At 50.4% G+C, this 17,913-nt stretch overlaps 1 protein-coding gene across 1 annotated transcript in view; it reads right to left on the bottom strand.

Moving 5' to 3' along the window:
* LOC124033065 (AT-rich interactive domain-containing protein 3A-like) overlaps positions 1 to 17,913 on the bottom strand; it is a gene marked incomplete in the record, with an annotated part of 189,456 nt that overhangs the window by 8,134 nt on the left and 163,409 nt on the right. The window contains 1 exon segment of the mRNA XM_046344989.1: positions 17,092 to 17,181. Within this exon segment, the coding sequence (XP_046200945.1) occupies positions 17,092 to 17,181 (90 nt within the window).

Here is a 17,913-nt window from a genome sequence, read left to right on the forward strand (position 1 = left end):
TGGCTTTCTATCCATCTCCCTCCCTCTGGCTTTCTATCCATCTCCCTCCCTCTGGCTTTCTATCCATCTCCCTCCCTCTGGCTTTCTATCCATCTCCCTCCCTCTGGCTTTCTATCCATCTCCCTCCCTCTGGCTTTCTATCCATCTCCCTCCCTCTGGCTTTCTATCCATCTCCCTCCCTCTGGCTTTCTATCCATCTCCCTCCCTCTGGCTTTCTATCCATCTCCCTCCCTCTGGCTTTCTATCCATCTCCCTCCCTCTGGCTTTCTATCCATCTCCCTCCCTCTGGCTTTCTATCCATCTCCCTCCCTCTGGCTTTCTATCCATCTCCCTCCTCTATCCCTCTGCTTTCTATCCATCTCCCTTCTATCCATCTCCCTCCCTCTGGCTTTCTATCCATCTCCCTCCCTCTGGCTTTCTATCCATCTCCTCCCTCTGGCTTTCGCTTATCCATCTCCCTCCCTCTGGCTTTCTATCCATCTCCCTCCCTCTGGCTTTCTATCCATCTCCCTCTGGCTTTCTATCCATCTCCCTCTGGCTTTCTATCCATCTCCCTCCCTCTGGCTTTCTATCCATCTCCCTCCCTCTGGCTTTCTATCCATCTCCCTCCCTCTGGCTTTCTATCCATCTCCCTCCCTCTGGCTTTCTATCCATCTCCCTCCCTCTGGCTTTCTATCCATCTCCCTCCCTCTGGCTTTCTATCCATCTCCCTCCCTCTGGCTTTCTATCCATCCTCCCTCTGGCTTTCTATCCATCTCCCTCCCTCTGGCTTTCTATCCATCTCCCTCCCTCTGGCTTTCTATCCATCTCCCTCCTCTGGCTTTCTATCCCTCTGGCTTTCTATCCATCTCCCTCCCTCTGGCTTTCTATCCATCTCCCCTCTGGCTTTCTATCCATCTCCTCCCTCTGGCTTTCTATCCATCTCCTCCCTCTGGCTTTCTATCCATCTCCCTCCCTCTGGCTTTCTATCCATCTCCCTCCCTCTGGCTTTCTATCCATCTCCCTCCCTCTGGCTTTCTATCCATCTCCCTCCCCTCTGGCTTTCTATCCATCTCCCTCCCTCTGGCTTTCTATCCATCTCCCTCCCTCTGGCTTTCTATCCATCTCCCTCCCTCTGGCTTTCTATCCATCTCCCTCCCTCTGGCTTTCTATCCATCTCCCTCCCTCTGGCTTTCTATCCATCTCCCTCCCTCTGGCTTTCTATCCATCTCTCCCTCTGGCTTTCTATCCATCTCCTCCCTCTGGCTTTCTATCCATCTCCCTCCCTCTGGCTTTCTATCCATCTCCCTCCCTCTGGCTTTCTATCCATCTCCCTCCCTCTGGCTTTCTATCCATCTCCCTCCCTCTGGCTTTCTATCCATCTCCTCCCTCTGGCTTTCTATCCATCTCTCCCTCCCTCTGGCTTTCTATCCATCTCCTCCTCTGGCTTTCTATCCATCTCCCTCTGGCTTTCTATCCATCTCCCTCCCTCTGGCTTTCTATCCATCTCCTCCCTCTGGCTTTCTATCCATCTCCCTCCCTCTGGCTTTCTATCCATCTCCCTCCCTCTGGCTTTCTATCCATCTCCCTCCCTCTGGCTTTCTATCCCTCTGGCTTTCTATCCATCTCCCTCCCTCTGGCTTTCTATCCATCTCCTCCCTCTGGCTTTCTATCCATCTCCCTCTGGCTTTCTATCCATCTCCTCCCTCTGGCTTTCTATCCATCTCCCTCCCTCTGGCTTTCTATCCATCTCCCTCCCTCTGGCTTTCTATCCATCTCCCTCCCTCTGGCTTTCTATCCATCTCCTCCCTCTGGCTTTCTATCCATCTCCCTCCCTCTGGCTTTCTATCCATCTCCCTCCCTCTGGCTTTCTATCCATCTCCTCCCTCTGGCTTTCTATCCATCTCCCTCCCTCTGGCTTTCTATCCATCTCCCTCCCTCTGGCTTTCTATCCATCTCCTCCCTCTGGCTTTCTATCCATCTCCCTCCCTCTGGCTTTCTATCCATCTCCCTCCCTCTGGCTTTCTATCCATCTCCCTCCCTCTGGCTTTCTATCCATCTCCCTCCCTCTGGCTTTCTATCCATCTCCCTCCTCTGGCTTTCTATCCATCTCCCTCCCTCTGGCTTTCTATCCATCTCCCTCCCTCTGGCTTTCTATCCATCTCCCTCTGGCTTTCTATCCATCTCCCTCCCTCTGGCTTTCTATCCATCTCCCTCTGGCTTTCTATCCATCTCCCTCCCTCTGGCTTTCTATCCATCTCCCTCTGGCTTTCTATCCATCTCCCTCCCTCTGGCTTTCTATCCATCTCCCTCCCTCTGGCTTTCTATCCATCTCCTCCCTCTGGCTTTCTATCCATCTCCTCCCTCTGGCTTTCTATCCATCTCCCTCCCTCTGGCTTTCTATCCATCTCCCTCCCTCTGGCTTTCTATCCATCTCCCTCCCTGGCTTTCTATCCCTCTGGCTTTCTATCCATCTCCCTCCCTCTGGCTTTCTATCCATCTCCCTCCCTCTGGCTTTCTATCCATCTCCTCCCTCTGGCTTTCTATCCATCTCCCTCCCTCTGGCTTTCTATCCATCTCCCTCCCTCTGGCTTTCTATCCATCTCCCTCTGGCTTTCTATCCATCTCCCTCCCTCTGGCTTTCTATCCATCTCTCCCTCTGGCTTTCTATCCATCTCCCTCCCTCTGGCTTTCTATCCATCTCCCTCCCTCTGGCTTTCTATCCATCTCCCTCCCTCTGGCTTTCTATCCATCTCCCTCCCTCTGGCTTTCTATCCATCTCCCTCCCTCTGGCTTTCTATCCATCTCCCTCCCTCTGGCTTTCTATCCATCTCCCTCCCTCTGGCTTTCTATCCATCTCCCTCCCTCTGGCTTTCTATCCATCTCCTCCCTCTGGCTTTCTATCCATCTCCTCCCTCTGGCTTTCTATCCATCTCCCTCCCTCTGGCTTTCTATCCATCTCCCTCCCTCTGGCTTTCTATCCATCTCCCTCCCTCTGGCTTTCTATCCATCTCCCTCCCTCTGGCTTTCTATCCATCTCCCTCCCTCTGGCTTTCTATCCATCTCCCTCTGGCTTTCTATCCATCTCTCCCTCTGGCTTTCTATCCATCTCCCTCTGGCTTTCTATCCATCTCCCTCCCTCTGGCTTTCTATCCATCTCCCTCCCTCTGGCTTTCTATCCATCTCCCTCCCTCTGGCTTTCTATCCATCTCCTCCCTCTGGCTTTCTATCCATCTCCCTCCCTCTGGCTTTCTATCCATCTCCTCCCTCTGGCTTTCTATCCATCTCCCTCCCTCTGGCTTTCTATCCATCTCCCTCCCTCTGGCTTTCTATCCATCTCCCTCCCTCTGGCTTTCTATCCATCTCCCCCTCTGGCTTTCTATCCATCTCCCTCCCTCTGGCTTTCTATCCATCTCCCTCCCTCTGGCTTTCTATCCATCTCCCTCCCTCTGGCTTTCTATCCATCTCCCTCTGGCTTTCTATCCATCTCCTCCCTCTGGCTTTCTATCCATCTCCCTCCCTCTGGCTTTCTATCCATCTCCCTCCCTCTGGCTTTCTATCCATCTCCCTCCCTCTGGCTTTCTATCCATCTCCCTCCCTCTGGCTTTCTATCCATCTCCCTCCCTCTGGCTTTCTATCCATCTCCCTCCCTCTGGCTTTCTATCCATCTCCTCCTCTGGCTTTCTATCCATCTCCCTCCCTCTGGCTTTCTATCCATCTCCCTCCCTCTGGCTTTCTATCCATCTCCCTCCCTCTGGCTTTCTATCCATCTCCCTCCCTCTGGCTTTCTATCCATCTCCTCCCTCTGGCTTTCTATCCATCTCCCTCCCTCTGGCTTTCTATCCATCCTCTGGCTTTCTATCCCTCTATCCCTCTGGCTTTCTATCCATCTCCCTCCCTCTGGCTTTCTATCCATCTCCCTCCCTCTGGCTTTCTATCCATCTCTCCCTCTGGCTTTCTATCCATCTCCTCCCTCTGGCTTTCTATCCATCTCCCTCCCTCTGGCTTTCTATCCATCTCCCTCCCTCTGGCTTTCTATCCATCTCCCTCCCTCTGGCTTTCTATCCATCTCCCTCCCTCTGGCTTTCTATCCATCTCCCTCCCTCTGGCTTTCTATCCATCTCCCTCCCTCTGGCTTTCTATCCATCTCCTCCCTCTGGCTTTCTATCCATCTCCCTCCTCTGGCTTTCTATCCATCTCCCTCCCTCTGGCTTTCTATCCCCTCCCTCTGGCTTTCTATCCATCTCCCTCCCTCTGGCTTTCTATCCATCTCCCTCCCTCTGGCTTTCTATCCATCTCCCTCCCTCTGGCTTTCTATCCATCTCCCTCCCTCTGGCTTTCTATCCATCTCCCTCCCTCTGGCTTTCTATCCATCTCCCTCCCTCTGGCTTTCTATCCATCTCCCTCCCTCTGGCTTTCTATCCATCTCCCTCCCTCTGGCTTTCTATCCATCTCCCTCCCTCTGGCTTTCTATCCATCTCCCTCCCTCTGGCTTTCTATCCATCTCCCTCCCTCTGGCTTTCTATCCATCTCCCTCCCTCTGGCTTTCTATCCATCTCCCTCCCTCTGGCTTTCTATCCATCTCCTCCCTCTGGCTTTCTATCCATCTCCCTCCCTCTGGCTTTCTATCCATCTCCCTCCCTCTGGCTTTCTATCCATCTCCCTCCCTCTGGCTTTCTATCCATCTCCCTCCCTCTGGCTTTCTATCCATCTCCCTCCCTCTGGCTTTCTATCCATCTCCCTCCCTCTGGCTTTCTATCCATCTCCCTCCCCTCTGGCTTTCTATCCATCTCCCTCCCTCTGGCTTTCTATCCATCTCCCTCCCTCTGGCTTTCTATCCATCTCCCTCCCTCTGGCTTTCTATCCATCTCCCTCCCTCTGGCTTTCTATCCATCTCCCTCCCTCTGGCTTTCTATCCATCTCCCTCCCTCTGGCTTTCTATCCATCTCCCTCCCTCTGGCTTTCTATCCATCTCCTCCCTCTGGCTTTCTATCCATCTCCCTCCCTCTGGCTTTCTATCCATCTCCCTCCCTCTGGCTTTCTATCCATCTTTCTATCCATCTCCCTCTGGCTTTCTATCCATCTCCCTCCCTCTGGCTTTCTATCCATCTCCCTCCCTCTGGCTTTCTATCCATCTCCCTCCCTCTGGCTTTCTATCCATCTCCCTCCCTCTGGCTTTCTATCCATCTCCCTCCCTCTGGCTTTCTATCCATCTCCCTCCCTCTGGCTTTCTATCCATCTCCCTCCCTCTGGCTTTCTATCCATCTCCCTCCCTCTGGCTTTCTATCCATCTCCCTCCCTCTGGCTTTCTATCCATCTCCCTCCCTCTGGCTTTCTATCCATCTCCCTCCCTCTGGCTTTCTATCCATCTCCTCCCTCTGGCTTTCTATCCATCTCCCTCCCTCTGGCTTTCTATCCATCTCCCTCCCTCTGGCTTTCTATCCATCTCCCTCCCTCTGGCTTTCTATCCATCCATCTATCCATCTCCCTCCCTCTGGCTTTCTATCCATCTCCCTCCCTCTGGCTTTCTATCCATCTCCCTCCCTCTGGCTTTCTATCCATCTCCCTCCCTCTGGCTTTCTATCCATCTCCCTCCCTCTGGCTTTCTATCCATCTCCATCTCCCTCTGGCTTTCTATCCATCTCCCTCCCTCTGGCTTTCTATCCATCTCCCTCCCTCTGGCTTTCTATCCATCTCCCTCCCTCTGGCTTTCTATCCATCTCCCTCCCTCTGGCTTTCTATCCATCTCCTCCCTCTGGCTTTCTATCCATCTCCCTCCCTCTGGCTTTCTATCCATCTCCCTCCCTCTGGCTTTCTATCCATCTCCCTCCCTCTGGCTTTCTATCCATCTCCCTCCCTCTGGCTTTCTATCCATCTCCCTCCCTCTGGCTTTCTATCCATCTCCTCCCTCTGGCTTTCTATCCATCTCCCTCCCTCTGGCTTTCTATCCATCTCCCTCCCTCTGGCTTTCTATCCATCTCCCTCCCTCTGGCTTTCTATCCATCTCCCTCCCTCTGGCTTTCTATCCATCTCTCCCTCTGGCTTTCTATCCATCTCCCTCCCTCTGGCTTTCTATCCATCTCCCTCCCTCTGGCTTTCTATCCATCTCCCTCCCTCTGGCTTTCTATCCATCTCCCTCCCTCTGGCTTTCTATCCATCTCCCTCCCTCTGGCTTTCTATCCATCTCCCTCCCTCTGGCTTTCTATCCATCTCCCTCCCTCTGGCTTTCTATCCATCTCCTCCCTCTGGCTTTCTATCCATCTCCCTCCCTCTGGCTTTCTATCCATCTCCTCCCTCTGGCTTTCTATCCATCTCCCTCCCTCTGGCTTTCTATCCATCTCCCTCCCTCTGGCTTTCTATCCATCTCCCTCCCTCTGGCTTTCTATCCATCTCCCTCCCTCTGGCTTTCTATCCATCTCCCTCCCTCTGGCTTTCTATCCATCTCCCTCCCTCTGGCTTTCTATCCATCTCCCTCCCTCTGGCTTTCTATCCATCTCCCTCCCTCTGGCTTTCTATCCATCTCCCTCCCTCTGGCTTTCTATCCATCTCCCTCCCTCTGGCTTTCTATCCATCTCCCTCCCTCTGGCTTTCTATCCATCTCCCTCCCTCTGGCTTTCTATCCATCTCCTCCCTCTGGCTTTCTATCCATCTCCCTCCCTCTGGCTTTCTATCCATCTCTCCCTCTGGCTTTCTATCCATCTCCCTCCCTCTGGCTTTCTATCCATCTCCTCCCTCTGGCTTTCTATCCATCTCCCTCCCTCTGGCTTTCTATCCATCTCCCTCCCTCTGGCTTTCTATCCATCTCCCTCCCTCTGGCTTTCTATCCATCTCCCTCCCTCTGGCTTTCTATCCATCTCCTCCCTCTGGCTTTCTATCCATCTCCCTCCCTCTGGCTTTCTATCCATCTCCTCCCTCTGGCTTTCTATCCATCTCCCTCCCTCTGGCTTTCTATCCATCTCCCTCCCTCTGGCTTTCTATCCATCTCCCTCCCTCTGGCTTTCTATCCATCTCCCTCCCTCTGGCTTTCTATCCATCTCCCTCCCTCTGGCTCCCTCTGGCTTTCTATCCATCTCCCTCCCTCTGGCTTTCTATCCATCTCCCCTCCCTCTGGCTTTCTATCCATCTCCCTCCCTCTGGCTTTCTATCCATCTCCCTCCCTCTGGCTTTCTATCCATCTCCCTCCCTCTGGCTTTCTATCCATCTCCCTCCCTCTGGCTTTCTATCCATCTCCCTCCCTCTTCTATCCATCTCCTCCCTCTGGCTTTCTATCCATCTCCCTCCCTCTGGCTTTCTATCCATCTCCCTCCCTCTGGCTTTCTATCCATCTCCCTCCCTCTGGCTTTCTATCCATCTCCTCCCTCTGGCTTTCTATCCATCTCCCTCCCTCTGGCTTTCTATCCATCTCCTCCCCTGGCTTTCTATCCATCTGGCTTTCTATCCATCTCCCTCCCTCTGGCTTTCTATCCATCTCCCTCCCTCTGGCTTTCTATCCATCTCCCTCTTCTCTATCTATCCATCTCCCTCCCTCTGGCTTTCTATCCATCTCCCTCCCTCTGGCTTTCTATCCATCTCCCTCCCTCTGGCTTTCTATCCATCTCCCTCCCTCTGGCTTTTCCATCTCCATCTCCATCTCCTCCCTCTGGCTTTCTATCCATCTCCCTCCCTCTGGCTTTCTATCCATCTCCCTCCCTCTGGCTTTCTATCCATCTCCCTCCCTCTGGCTTTCTATCCATCTCCCTCCCTCTGGCTTTCTATCCATCTCCCTCCCTCTGGCTTTCTATCCATCTCCCTCCCTCTGGCTTTCTATCCATCTCCCTCTGGCTTTCTATCCATCTCCCTCCCTCTGGCTTTCTATCCATCTCCCTCTGGCTTTCTATCCATCTCCCTCCCTCTGGCTTTCTATCCATCTCCCTCCCTCTGGCTTTCTATCCATCTCCCTCCCTCTGGCTTTCTATCCATCTCCCTCCCTCTGGCTTTCTATCCATCTCCCTCCCTCTGGCTTTCTATCCATCTCCCTCCCTCTGGCTTTCTATCCATCTCCCTCCCTCTGGCTTTCTATCCATCTCCCTCCCTCTGGCTTTCTATCCATCTCCCTCCCTCTGGCTTTCTATCCATCTCCCTCCCTCTGGCTTTCTATCCATCTCCCTCCCTCTGGCTTTCTATCCATCTCCCTCCCTCTGGCTTTCTATCCATCTCCCTCCCTCTGGCTTTCTATCCATCTCCCTCCCTCTGGCTTTCTATCCATCTCCTCCCTCTGGCTTTCTATCCATCTCCCTCCCTCTGGCTTTCTATCCATCTCCCTCCCTCTGGCTTTCTATCCATCTCCCTCCCTCTGGCTTTCTATCCATCTCCCTCCCTCTGGCTTTCTATCCATCTCCCTCCCTCTGGCTTTCTATCCATCTCCCTCCCTCTGGCTTTCTATCCATCTCCCTCCCTCTGGCTTTCTATCCATCTCCCTCCCTCTGGCTTTCTATCCATCTCCCTCCCTCTGGCTTTCTATCCATCTCCCTCCCTCTGGCTTTCTATCCATCTCCCTCCCTCTGGCTTTCTATCCATCTCCCTCCCTCTGGCTTTCTATCCATCTCCCTCCCTCTGGCTTTCTATCCATCTCCCTCCCTCTGGCTTTCTATCCATCTCCCTCCCTCTGGCTTTCTATCCATCTCCCTCCCTCTGGCTTTCTATCCATCTCCCTCCCTCTGGCTTTCTATCCATCTCCCTCCCTCTGGCTTTCTATCCATCTCCCTCCCTCTGGCTTTCTATCCATCTCCCTCCCTCTGGCTTTCTATCCATCTCCATCTCCCTCCCTCTGGCTTTCTATCCATCTCCTCCCTCTGGCTTTCTATCCATCTCCCTCCCTCTGGCTTTCTATCCATCTCCCTCCCTCTGGCTTTCTATCCATCTCCCTCCCTCTGGCTTTCTATCCATCTCCCTCCCTCTGGCTTTCTATCCATCTCCTCCCTCTGGCTTTCTATCCATCTCCCTCCCTCTGGCTTTCTATCCATCTCCCTCCCTCTGGCTTTCTATCCATCTCCCTCCCTCTGGCTTTCTATCCATCTCCCTCCCTCTGGCTTTCTATCCATCTCCCTCCCTCTGGCTTTCTATCCATCTCCTCCCTCTGGCTTTCTATCCATCTCCCTCCCTCTGGCTTTCTATCCATCTCCCTCCCTCTGGCTTTCTATCCATCTCCCTCCCTCTGGCTTTCTATCCATCTCCCTCCCTCTGGCTTTCTATCCATCTCCCTCCCTCTGGCTTTCTATCCATCTCCTCCCTCTGGCTTTCTATCCATCTCCCTCCCTCTGGCTTTCTATCCATCTCCCTCCCTCTGGCTTTCTATCCATCTCCCTCCCTCTGGCTTTCTATCCATCTCCCTCCCTCTGGCTTTCTATCCATCTCCCTCCCTCTGGCTTTCTATCCATCTCCCTCCCTCTGGCTTTCTATCCATCTCCCTCCCTCTGGCTTTCTATCCATCTCCCTCCCTCTGGCTTTCTATCCATCTCCCCCTCTATCCATCTCCCCTCTGGCTTTCTATCCATCTCCCTCCCTCTGGCTTTCTATCCATCTCCCTCCCTCTGGCTTTCTATCCATCTCCCTCCCTCTGGCTTTCTATCCATCTCCCTCCCTCTGGCTTTCTATCCATCTCCCTCCCTCTGGCTTTCTATCCATCTCCCTCCCTCTGGCTTTCTATCCATCTCCTCCCTCTGGCTTTCTATCCATCTCCCTCCCTCTGGCTTTCTATCCATCTCCCTCCCTCTGGCTTTCTATCCATCTCCCTCCCTCTGGCTTTCTATCCATCTCCCTCCCTCTGGCTTTCTATCCATCTCCCTCCCTCTGGCTTTCTATCCATCTCCCTCCCTCTGGCTTTCTATCCATCTCCCTCCCTCTGGCTTTCTATCCATCTCCCTCCCTCTGGCTTTCTATCCATCTCCCTCCCTCTGGCTTTCTATCCATCTCCCTCCCTCTGGCTTTCTATCCATCTCCCTCCCTCTGGCTTTCTATCCATCTCCCTCCCTCTGGCTTTCTATCCATCTCCCTCCCTCTGGCTTTCTATCCATCTCCCTCCCTCTGGCTTTCTATCCATCTCCCTCCCTCTGGCTTTCTATCCATCTCCCTCCCTCTGGCTTTCTATCCATCTCCCTCCCTCTGGCTTTCTATCCATCTCCCTCCCTCTGGCTTTCTATCCATCTCCCTCCCCCTCCCTCTGGCTTTCTATCCATCTCCCTCCCTCTGGCTTTCTATCCATCTCCCTCCCTCTGGCTTTCTATCCATCTCCCTCCCTCTGGCTTTCTATCCATCTCCCTCCCTCTGGCTTTCTATCCATCTCCCTCCCTCTGGCTTTCTATCCATCTCCCTCCCTCTGGCTTTCTATCCATCTCCCTCCCTCTGGCTTTCTATCCATCTCCTCCCTCTGGCTTTCTATCCATCTCCCTCCCTCTGGCTTTCTATCCATCTCCCTCCCTCTGGCTTTCTATCCATCTCCCTCCCTCTGGCTTTCTATCCATCTCCCTCCCTCTGGCTTTCTATCCATCTCCCTCTCTGGCTTTCTATCCATCTCCCTCCCTCTGGCTTTCTATCCATCTCCCTCCCTCTGGCTTTCTATCCATCTCCCTCCCTCTGGCTTTCTATCCATCTCCCTCCCTCTGGCTTTCTATCCATCTCCCTCCATCTTTCTATCCATCTCCCTCTGGCTTTCTATCCATCTCCCTCCCTCTGGCTTTCTATCCATCTCCCTCCCTCTGGCTTTCTATCCATCTCCCTCCCTCTGGCTTTCTATCCATCTCCCTCCCTCTGGCTTTCTATCCATCTCCCTCCCTCTGGCTTTCTATCCATCTCCCTCCCTCTGGCTTTCTATCCATCTCCCTCCCTCTGGCTTTCTATCCATCTCCCTCCCTCTGGCTTTCTATCCATCTCCCTCCCTCTGGCTTTCTATCCATCTCCCTCCCTCTGGCTTTCTATCCATCTCCCTCCCTCTGGCTTTCTATCCATCTCCATCTCCTCCCTCTGGCTTTCTATCCATCTCCCTCCCTCTGGCTTTCTATCCATCTCCCTCCCTCTGGCTTTCTATCCATCCATCTCTTTCTATCCTCCCTCTGGCTTTCTATCCATCTCCCTCCCTCTGGCTTTCTATCCATCTCCCTCCCTCTGGCTTTCTATCCATCTCCCTCCCTCTGGCTTTCTATCCATCTCCCTCCCTCTGGCTTTCTATCCATCTCCCTCCCTCTGGCTTTCTATCCATCTCCTCCCTCTGGCTTTCTATCCATCTCCCTCCCTCTGGCTTTCTATCCATCTCCCTCCCTCTGGCTTTCTATCCATCTCCCTCCCTCTGGCTTTCTATCCATCTCCCTCCCTCTGGCTTTCTATCCATCTCCCTCCCTCTGGCTTTCTATCCATCTCCCTCCCTCTGGCTTTCTATCCATCTCCCTCCCTCTGGCTCTATCCATCCATCCCTCCTCCCTCTCCCTTTCTATCCATCTCATCTCCCTCCCTCTGGCTTTCTATCCATCTCCCTCCCTCTGGCTTTCTATCCATCTCCCTCCCTCTGGCTTTCTATCCATCTCCCTCCCTCTGGCTTTCTATCCATCTCCCTCCCTCTGGCTTTCTATCCATCTCCCTCCCTCTGGCTTTCTATCCATCTGGCTTTCTATCCATCTCCCTCCCTCTGGCTTTCTATCCATCTCCCTCCCTCTGGCTTTCTATCCATCTCCCTCCCTCTGGCTTTCTATCCATCTCCCTCCCTCTGGCTTTCTATCCATCTCCCTCCCTCTGGCTTTCTATCCATCTCCCTCCCTCTGGCTTTCTATCCATCTCCCTCCCTCTGGCTTTCTATCCATCTCCCTCCCTCTGGCTTTCTATCCATCTCCCTCCCTCTGGCTTTCTATCCATCTCCCTCCCTCTGGCTTTCTATCCATCTCCCTCCCTCTGGCTTTCTATCCATCTCCCTCCCTCTGGCTTTCTATCCATCTCCCTCCCTCTGGCTTTCTATCCATCTCCCTCCCTCTGGCTTTCTATCCATCTCCCTCCCTCTGGCTTTCTATCCATCTCCCTCCCTCTGGCTTTCTATCCATCTCCCTCCCTCTGGCTTTCTATCCATCTCCCTCCTCTGGCTTTCTATCCATCTCCCTCCCTCTGGCTTTCTATCCATCTCCCTCCCTCTGGCTTTCTATCCATCTCCCTCCCTCTGGCCATCTCCATCTCCCCCTCTGGCTTTCTATCCATCTCCCTCCCTCTGGCTTTCTATCCATCTCCCTCCCTCTGGCTTTCTATCCATCTCCCTCCCTCTGGCTTTCTATCCATCTCCCTCCCTCTGGCTTTCTATCCATCTCCCTCCCTCTGGCTTTCTATCCATCTCCCTCCCTCTGGCTTTCTATCCATCTCCCTCCCTCTGGCTTTCTATCCATCTCCCTCCCTCTGGCTTTCTATCCATCTCCTCCCTCTGGCTTTCTATCCATCTCCCTCCCTCTGGCTTTCTATCCATCTCCCTCCCTCTGGCTTTCTATCCATCTCCCTCCCACTGGCTTTCTATCCATCTCCCTCCCACTGGCTTTCTATCCATCTCCCTCCCTCTGGCTTTCTATCCATCTCCCTCCCTCTGGCTTTCTATCCATCTCCCTCCCTCTGGCTTTCTATCCATCTCCCTCCCTCTGGCTTTCTATCCATCTCCCTCCCTCTGGCTTTCTATCCATCTCCCTCCCTCTGGCTTTCTATCCATCTCCCTCCCTCTGGCTTTCTATCCATCTCCCTTCCTCTGGCTTTCTATCCATCTCCCTCCCTCTGGCTTTCTATCCATCTCCCTTCCTCTGGCTTTCTATCCATCTCCCTCTGGCTCCCTGAAGAACTGTTCCAGAACCCAAACGCAGTCCCTCAATGTTATTTTAGGCGTATGTGGCGCAGCTGGTTGCCAGCCATGGTCCCAGCTAGTTTTGCGCTCAACAGGCAATATCAAAACGCGCAGAAATAGCCTAAGAAATAGGTTACATGACCAAAGATGCTCACGTGGGATGTTATATATTATCTGTATTACCGGGCTCTATCAGCCAATAGGATGGACTGTAGATGCTCACGTGGGATGTTATATATTATCTGTATTACTGGGCTCTATCAGCCAATAGGATGGACTGTAGATGCTCACGTGGGATGTTATATATTATCTGTATTACCGGGCTCTATCAGCCAATAGGATGGACTATAGATGCTCACGTGGGATGTTATATATTATCTGTATTACCGGGCTCTATCAGCCAATAGGATGGACTGTAGATGCTCACGTAGGATGTTATATATTATCTGTATTACCGGGCTCTATCACCCAATAGGATGGACTGTAGATGCTCACGTGGGATGTTATATATTATCTGTATTACTGGGCTCTATCAGCCAATAGGATGGACTGTAGATGCTCACGTGGGATGTTATATATTATCTGTATTACCAGGCTCTATCAGCCAATAGGATGGACTGTATATGCTCACGTGGGATGTTATATATTATCTGTATTACCGGGCTCTATCAGCCAATAGGATAGACTGTAGATGCTCACGTGGGATGTTATATATTATCTGTATTACCGGGCTCTATCAGCCAATAGGATGGACTGTAGATGCTCACGTGGGATGTTATATATTATCTGTATTACCGGGCTCTATCAGCCAATAGGATGGACTGTAGATGCTCACGTGGGATGTTATATATTATCTGTATTACCGGGCTCTATCAGCCAATAGGATGGACTGTAGATGCTCACGTGGGATGTTATATATTATCTGTATTACCGGGCTCTATCAGCCAATAGGATGGACTGTATATGCTCACGTGGGATGTTATATATTATCTGTATTACCAGGCTCTATCAGCCAATAGGATGGACTGTAGATGCTCACGTGGGATGTTATATATTATCTGTATTACCGGGCTCTATCATCCAATAGGATGGACTGTAGATGCTCACGTGGGATGTTATATATTATCTGTATTACCGGGCTCTATCAGCCAATAGGATAGACTGTAGATGCTCACGTGGGATGTTATATATTATCTGTATTACCGGGCTCTATCAGCCAATAGGATGGACTGTAGATGCTCACGTGGGATGTTATATATTATCTGTATTACTGGGCTCTATCAGCCAATAGGATGGACTGTATATGCTCACGTGGGATGTTATATATTATCTGTATTACCGGGCTCTATCAGCCAATAGGATGGACTGTAGATGCTCACGTGGGATGTTATATATTATCTGTATTACCGGGCTCTATCAGCCAATAGGATGGACTGTAGATGCTCACGTGGGATGTTATATATTATCTGTATTACCGGGCTCTATCAGCCAATAGGATGGACTGTAGATGCTCACGTGGGATGTTATATATTATCTGTATTACCGGGCTCTATCAGCCAATAGGATGGACTGTAGATGCTCACGTGGGATGTTATATATTATCTGTATTACCGGGCTCTATCAGCCAATAGGATGGACTGTAGATGCTCACGTGGGATGTTATATATTATCTGTATTACCGGGCTCTATCAGCCAATAGGATGGACTGTAGATGCTCACGTGGGATGTTATATATTATCTGTATTACCGGGCTCTATCAGCCAATAGGATGGACTGTAGATGCTCACGTGGGATGTTATATATTATCTGTATTACCGGGCTCTATCAGCCAATAGGATGGACTGTAGATGCTCACGTGGGATGTTATATATTATCTGTATTACCGGGCTCTATCAGCCAATAGGATGGACTGTAGATGCTCACGTGAGATGTTATATATTATCTGTATTACCGGGCTCTATCAGCCAATAGGATGGACTGTAGATGCTCACGTGGGATGTTATATATTATCTGTATTACCGGGCTCTATCAGCCAATAGGATGGACTGTAGCTTGAAAAAAGCAGAACTGGAGAGAGAGCGGGAACTTGCTACGTTTTTTTCCATATAGTCTACCTTTTAGGAGCGGGATAATTTTCAGACGGAGACAAAATACAATAAATAAAATAAATAATAATCAATATGTATTAGAAAGGTGTAACTATGGTAAATGCAAGATACATATTTTATTTTCAATGACGCTCAAATGTTTTGATTGATTAAGCACCTCAACTTAAGTTGTTTTTTTAGTGCCCTCAACTTCTTTCCATTATCAATATTTATTTACAGCCACTGTAGCAAACTACAGCCTAATCATCTTTAAATTAAAATTAAAATTATCTTTCCTGGGAAAGATAACTGCCACGTGATTCTCTGTCCATATATAGGCAACCTAGTCTATTTCAATTAGACATACAGTGGGGCAAAAAAGTATTTAGTCAGCCACCAATTGTGCAAGTTCTCCCACTTAAAAAGATGAGAGAGGCCTGTAATTTTCATCATAGGTACACTTCAACTATGACAGACAACATGAGAATCACATTGCAGGATTTTTAATGAATTTATTTGCAAATTATGGTGGAAAATAAGTATTTGGCCACCTACAAACAAGCAAGATTACTGGCTCTCACAGACCTGTAACTTCTTCTTTAAAAGGCTCCTCTGTCCTCCACTCGTTATCTGTATTAATGGCACCTGTTTGAACTTATCAGTATAAAAGACACCTGTCCACAACCTCAAACAGTCACACTCCAAACTCCACTGTGGCCAAGACCAAAGAGCTGTCAAAGGACACCAGAAACCAGAAATTGTAGACCTGCACCAGGCTGGGAAGACTGAATTATTAGGAAATGGAAGACATACAAGACCACTGACAATTTCCCTCGATCTGGGGCTCCACGCAAGATCTCACCCCGTGGGGTCAAAATGATCACAAGAACGGTGAGCAAAAATCCCAGAACCACACAGGGGGACCGAGTGAATGACCTGCAGAGAGCTGGGACCAAAGTAACAAAGCCTACCATCAGTAACACACTACGCCGCCAGGGACTCAAATCCTGCAGTGCCAGACGTGTCCTCCTGCTTAAGCCAGTACATGTCCAGGCCCGTCTGAAGTTTGCTAGAGAGCATTTGGATGATCCAGAAGAAGATTGGTAGAATGTCATATGGTCAGATGAAACCAGGACAAAGAATACTGAGTTGCATCCAAAGAACACCATACCTACTGTGAAGCACGGGGGTGGAAACATCATGCTTTGGGGCTGTTTTTCTGCAAAGGGACCAGGACGACTGATCCGTGTAAAGGAAAGAATGAATGGGGCCATGTATCGTGAGATTTTGAGTGAAAACCTCCTTCCATCAGAAAGGGCATTGAAGATGAAACGTGGCTGGGTCTTTCAGCATGACAATGATCCCAAACACACCGCCCGGGCAACGAAGGAGTGGCTTCGTAAGAAGCATTTCAAGGTCCTGTAGTGGCCTAGCCAGTCTCCAGATCTCAACCCCATAGAAAATCTTTGGAGGGAGTTGAAAGTCCGTGTTGCCCAGCAACAGCCCCAAAACATCACTGCTCTAGAGGAGATCTGCATGGAGGAATGGGCCAAAATACCAGCAACAGTGTGTGAAAACCTTGTGAAGACTTACAGAAAACGTTTGACCTCTTGTAATTGTAATTTGTATATGACAAAGTATTGAGATACACTTTTGTTATTGACCAAATACTTATTTTCCACCATAAATTGCAAATAAATTCATAAAAAATTCTACAATGTGATTTTCTGGATTTTCTTCTCCAATTTCGTCTGTCATAGTTGAAGTGTACCTATGATGAAAATTACAGGCCTCTCTAATCTTTTTAAGTGGGAGAACTAGCACAATTGGTGGCAAACAAGCCGGCTCCCAACGTTCACCTACAATGACCAATCACTAGAAGACCAATCACAAAAGACCAATCAATAGAAGACAGAATTGGAGGTGGTGTGCGAATGGGCGGGAGGCGTCGAGGCTAAACCGCCTAGGCCTCTCCCTGGCACATCTAAAACCATAAGCCCCATCGACCTCCACAGCCTCAAATTCTGAGATATTTACCTATTTTTTATAACTCCATTGAACTGCCACTTCATTACAATGGATTTAATAGCAAAGACATCAAATTGCTTGGAGGACTAAACACCAGGGTGCTGCTATAACCTATTGAATTTCCTGCCTGCAATTACATCAGCAAACGGCCCCTCTATTTACCTGTGTAGACAACTTCATCTATTTCTATTGACACGTTGATGCTGCTAATGCCGCTGGTAGACAGGTTCAATGGAGTCTCTTGTCTGTCATCTGTCAGGAGGAGAGAGAGAGGGGAAAACTCAATATCAGCATTTAGAAAGGGAACACAAGGAGCAGGAGAGGAGCGCTCGGGCAGATTATCGGCGATAACTCCTAGAGTGACAGGGTAAGGAGCCGTTTATTAAAAGAGTTCTGAGAGAGAGAGAGAGACACACAGACAGACGGACAGACGGACGGACGGACGGACAGACGTAGCAGTGATTTGTACATGTCAGTAATGGCCAGTGGGTTATCTCCCTGAGGAGACTGTGTCAGACGGATGAATCATAGCAGACAGGCAGACAGGCAGACAAACAGACAGACAGACAGACAGACAGACAGACAGACAGACAGACAGGCAGGCAGGCAGGCAGGCAGGCAGGCAGGCAGGCAGGCAGGCAGGCAGGCAGGCAGGCAGGCAGGCAGGCAGGCAGGCAGGCAGGCAGGCAGGCAGGCAGGCAGGAGGACTTGGATAGTAGTGTACTTGTGAAAACCAGGCTTGGCGTGCAGTGATACAATCTTCTCCCAAATAGAAACAAAAACAAAACAAAATGATAATAACAAAACACACACGGTTTCATTTCAGTTTAAATATCAAAATCATTCATTTGATATTACTGTATCATTAAATAGTTTAGATTTTAAAACCTTTATTTCGTAGCAGCATCACTATTTCAGAACATTTTGCAGGCGTTCTCCAGCTTGTCGGGCCGTATTTAATAATAGTGTTTTGATGTCATCTGT

The sequence above is a fragment of the Oncorhynchus gorbuscha genome, linkage group LG04 (genome assembly GCF_021184085.1).
Source record: "Oncorhynchus gorbuscha isolate QuinsamMale2020 ecotype Even-year linkage group LG04, OgorEven_v1.0, whole genome shotgun sequence".
In the NCBI taxonomy this organism is placed as follows: Eukaryota; Metazoa; Chordata; class Actinopteri; order Salmoniformes; family Salmonidae; genus Oncorhynchus; species Oncorhynchus gorbuscha.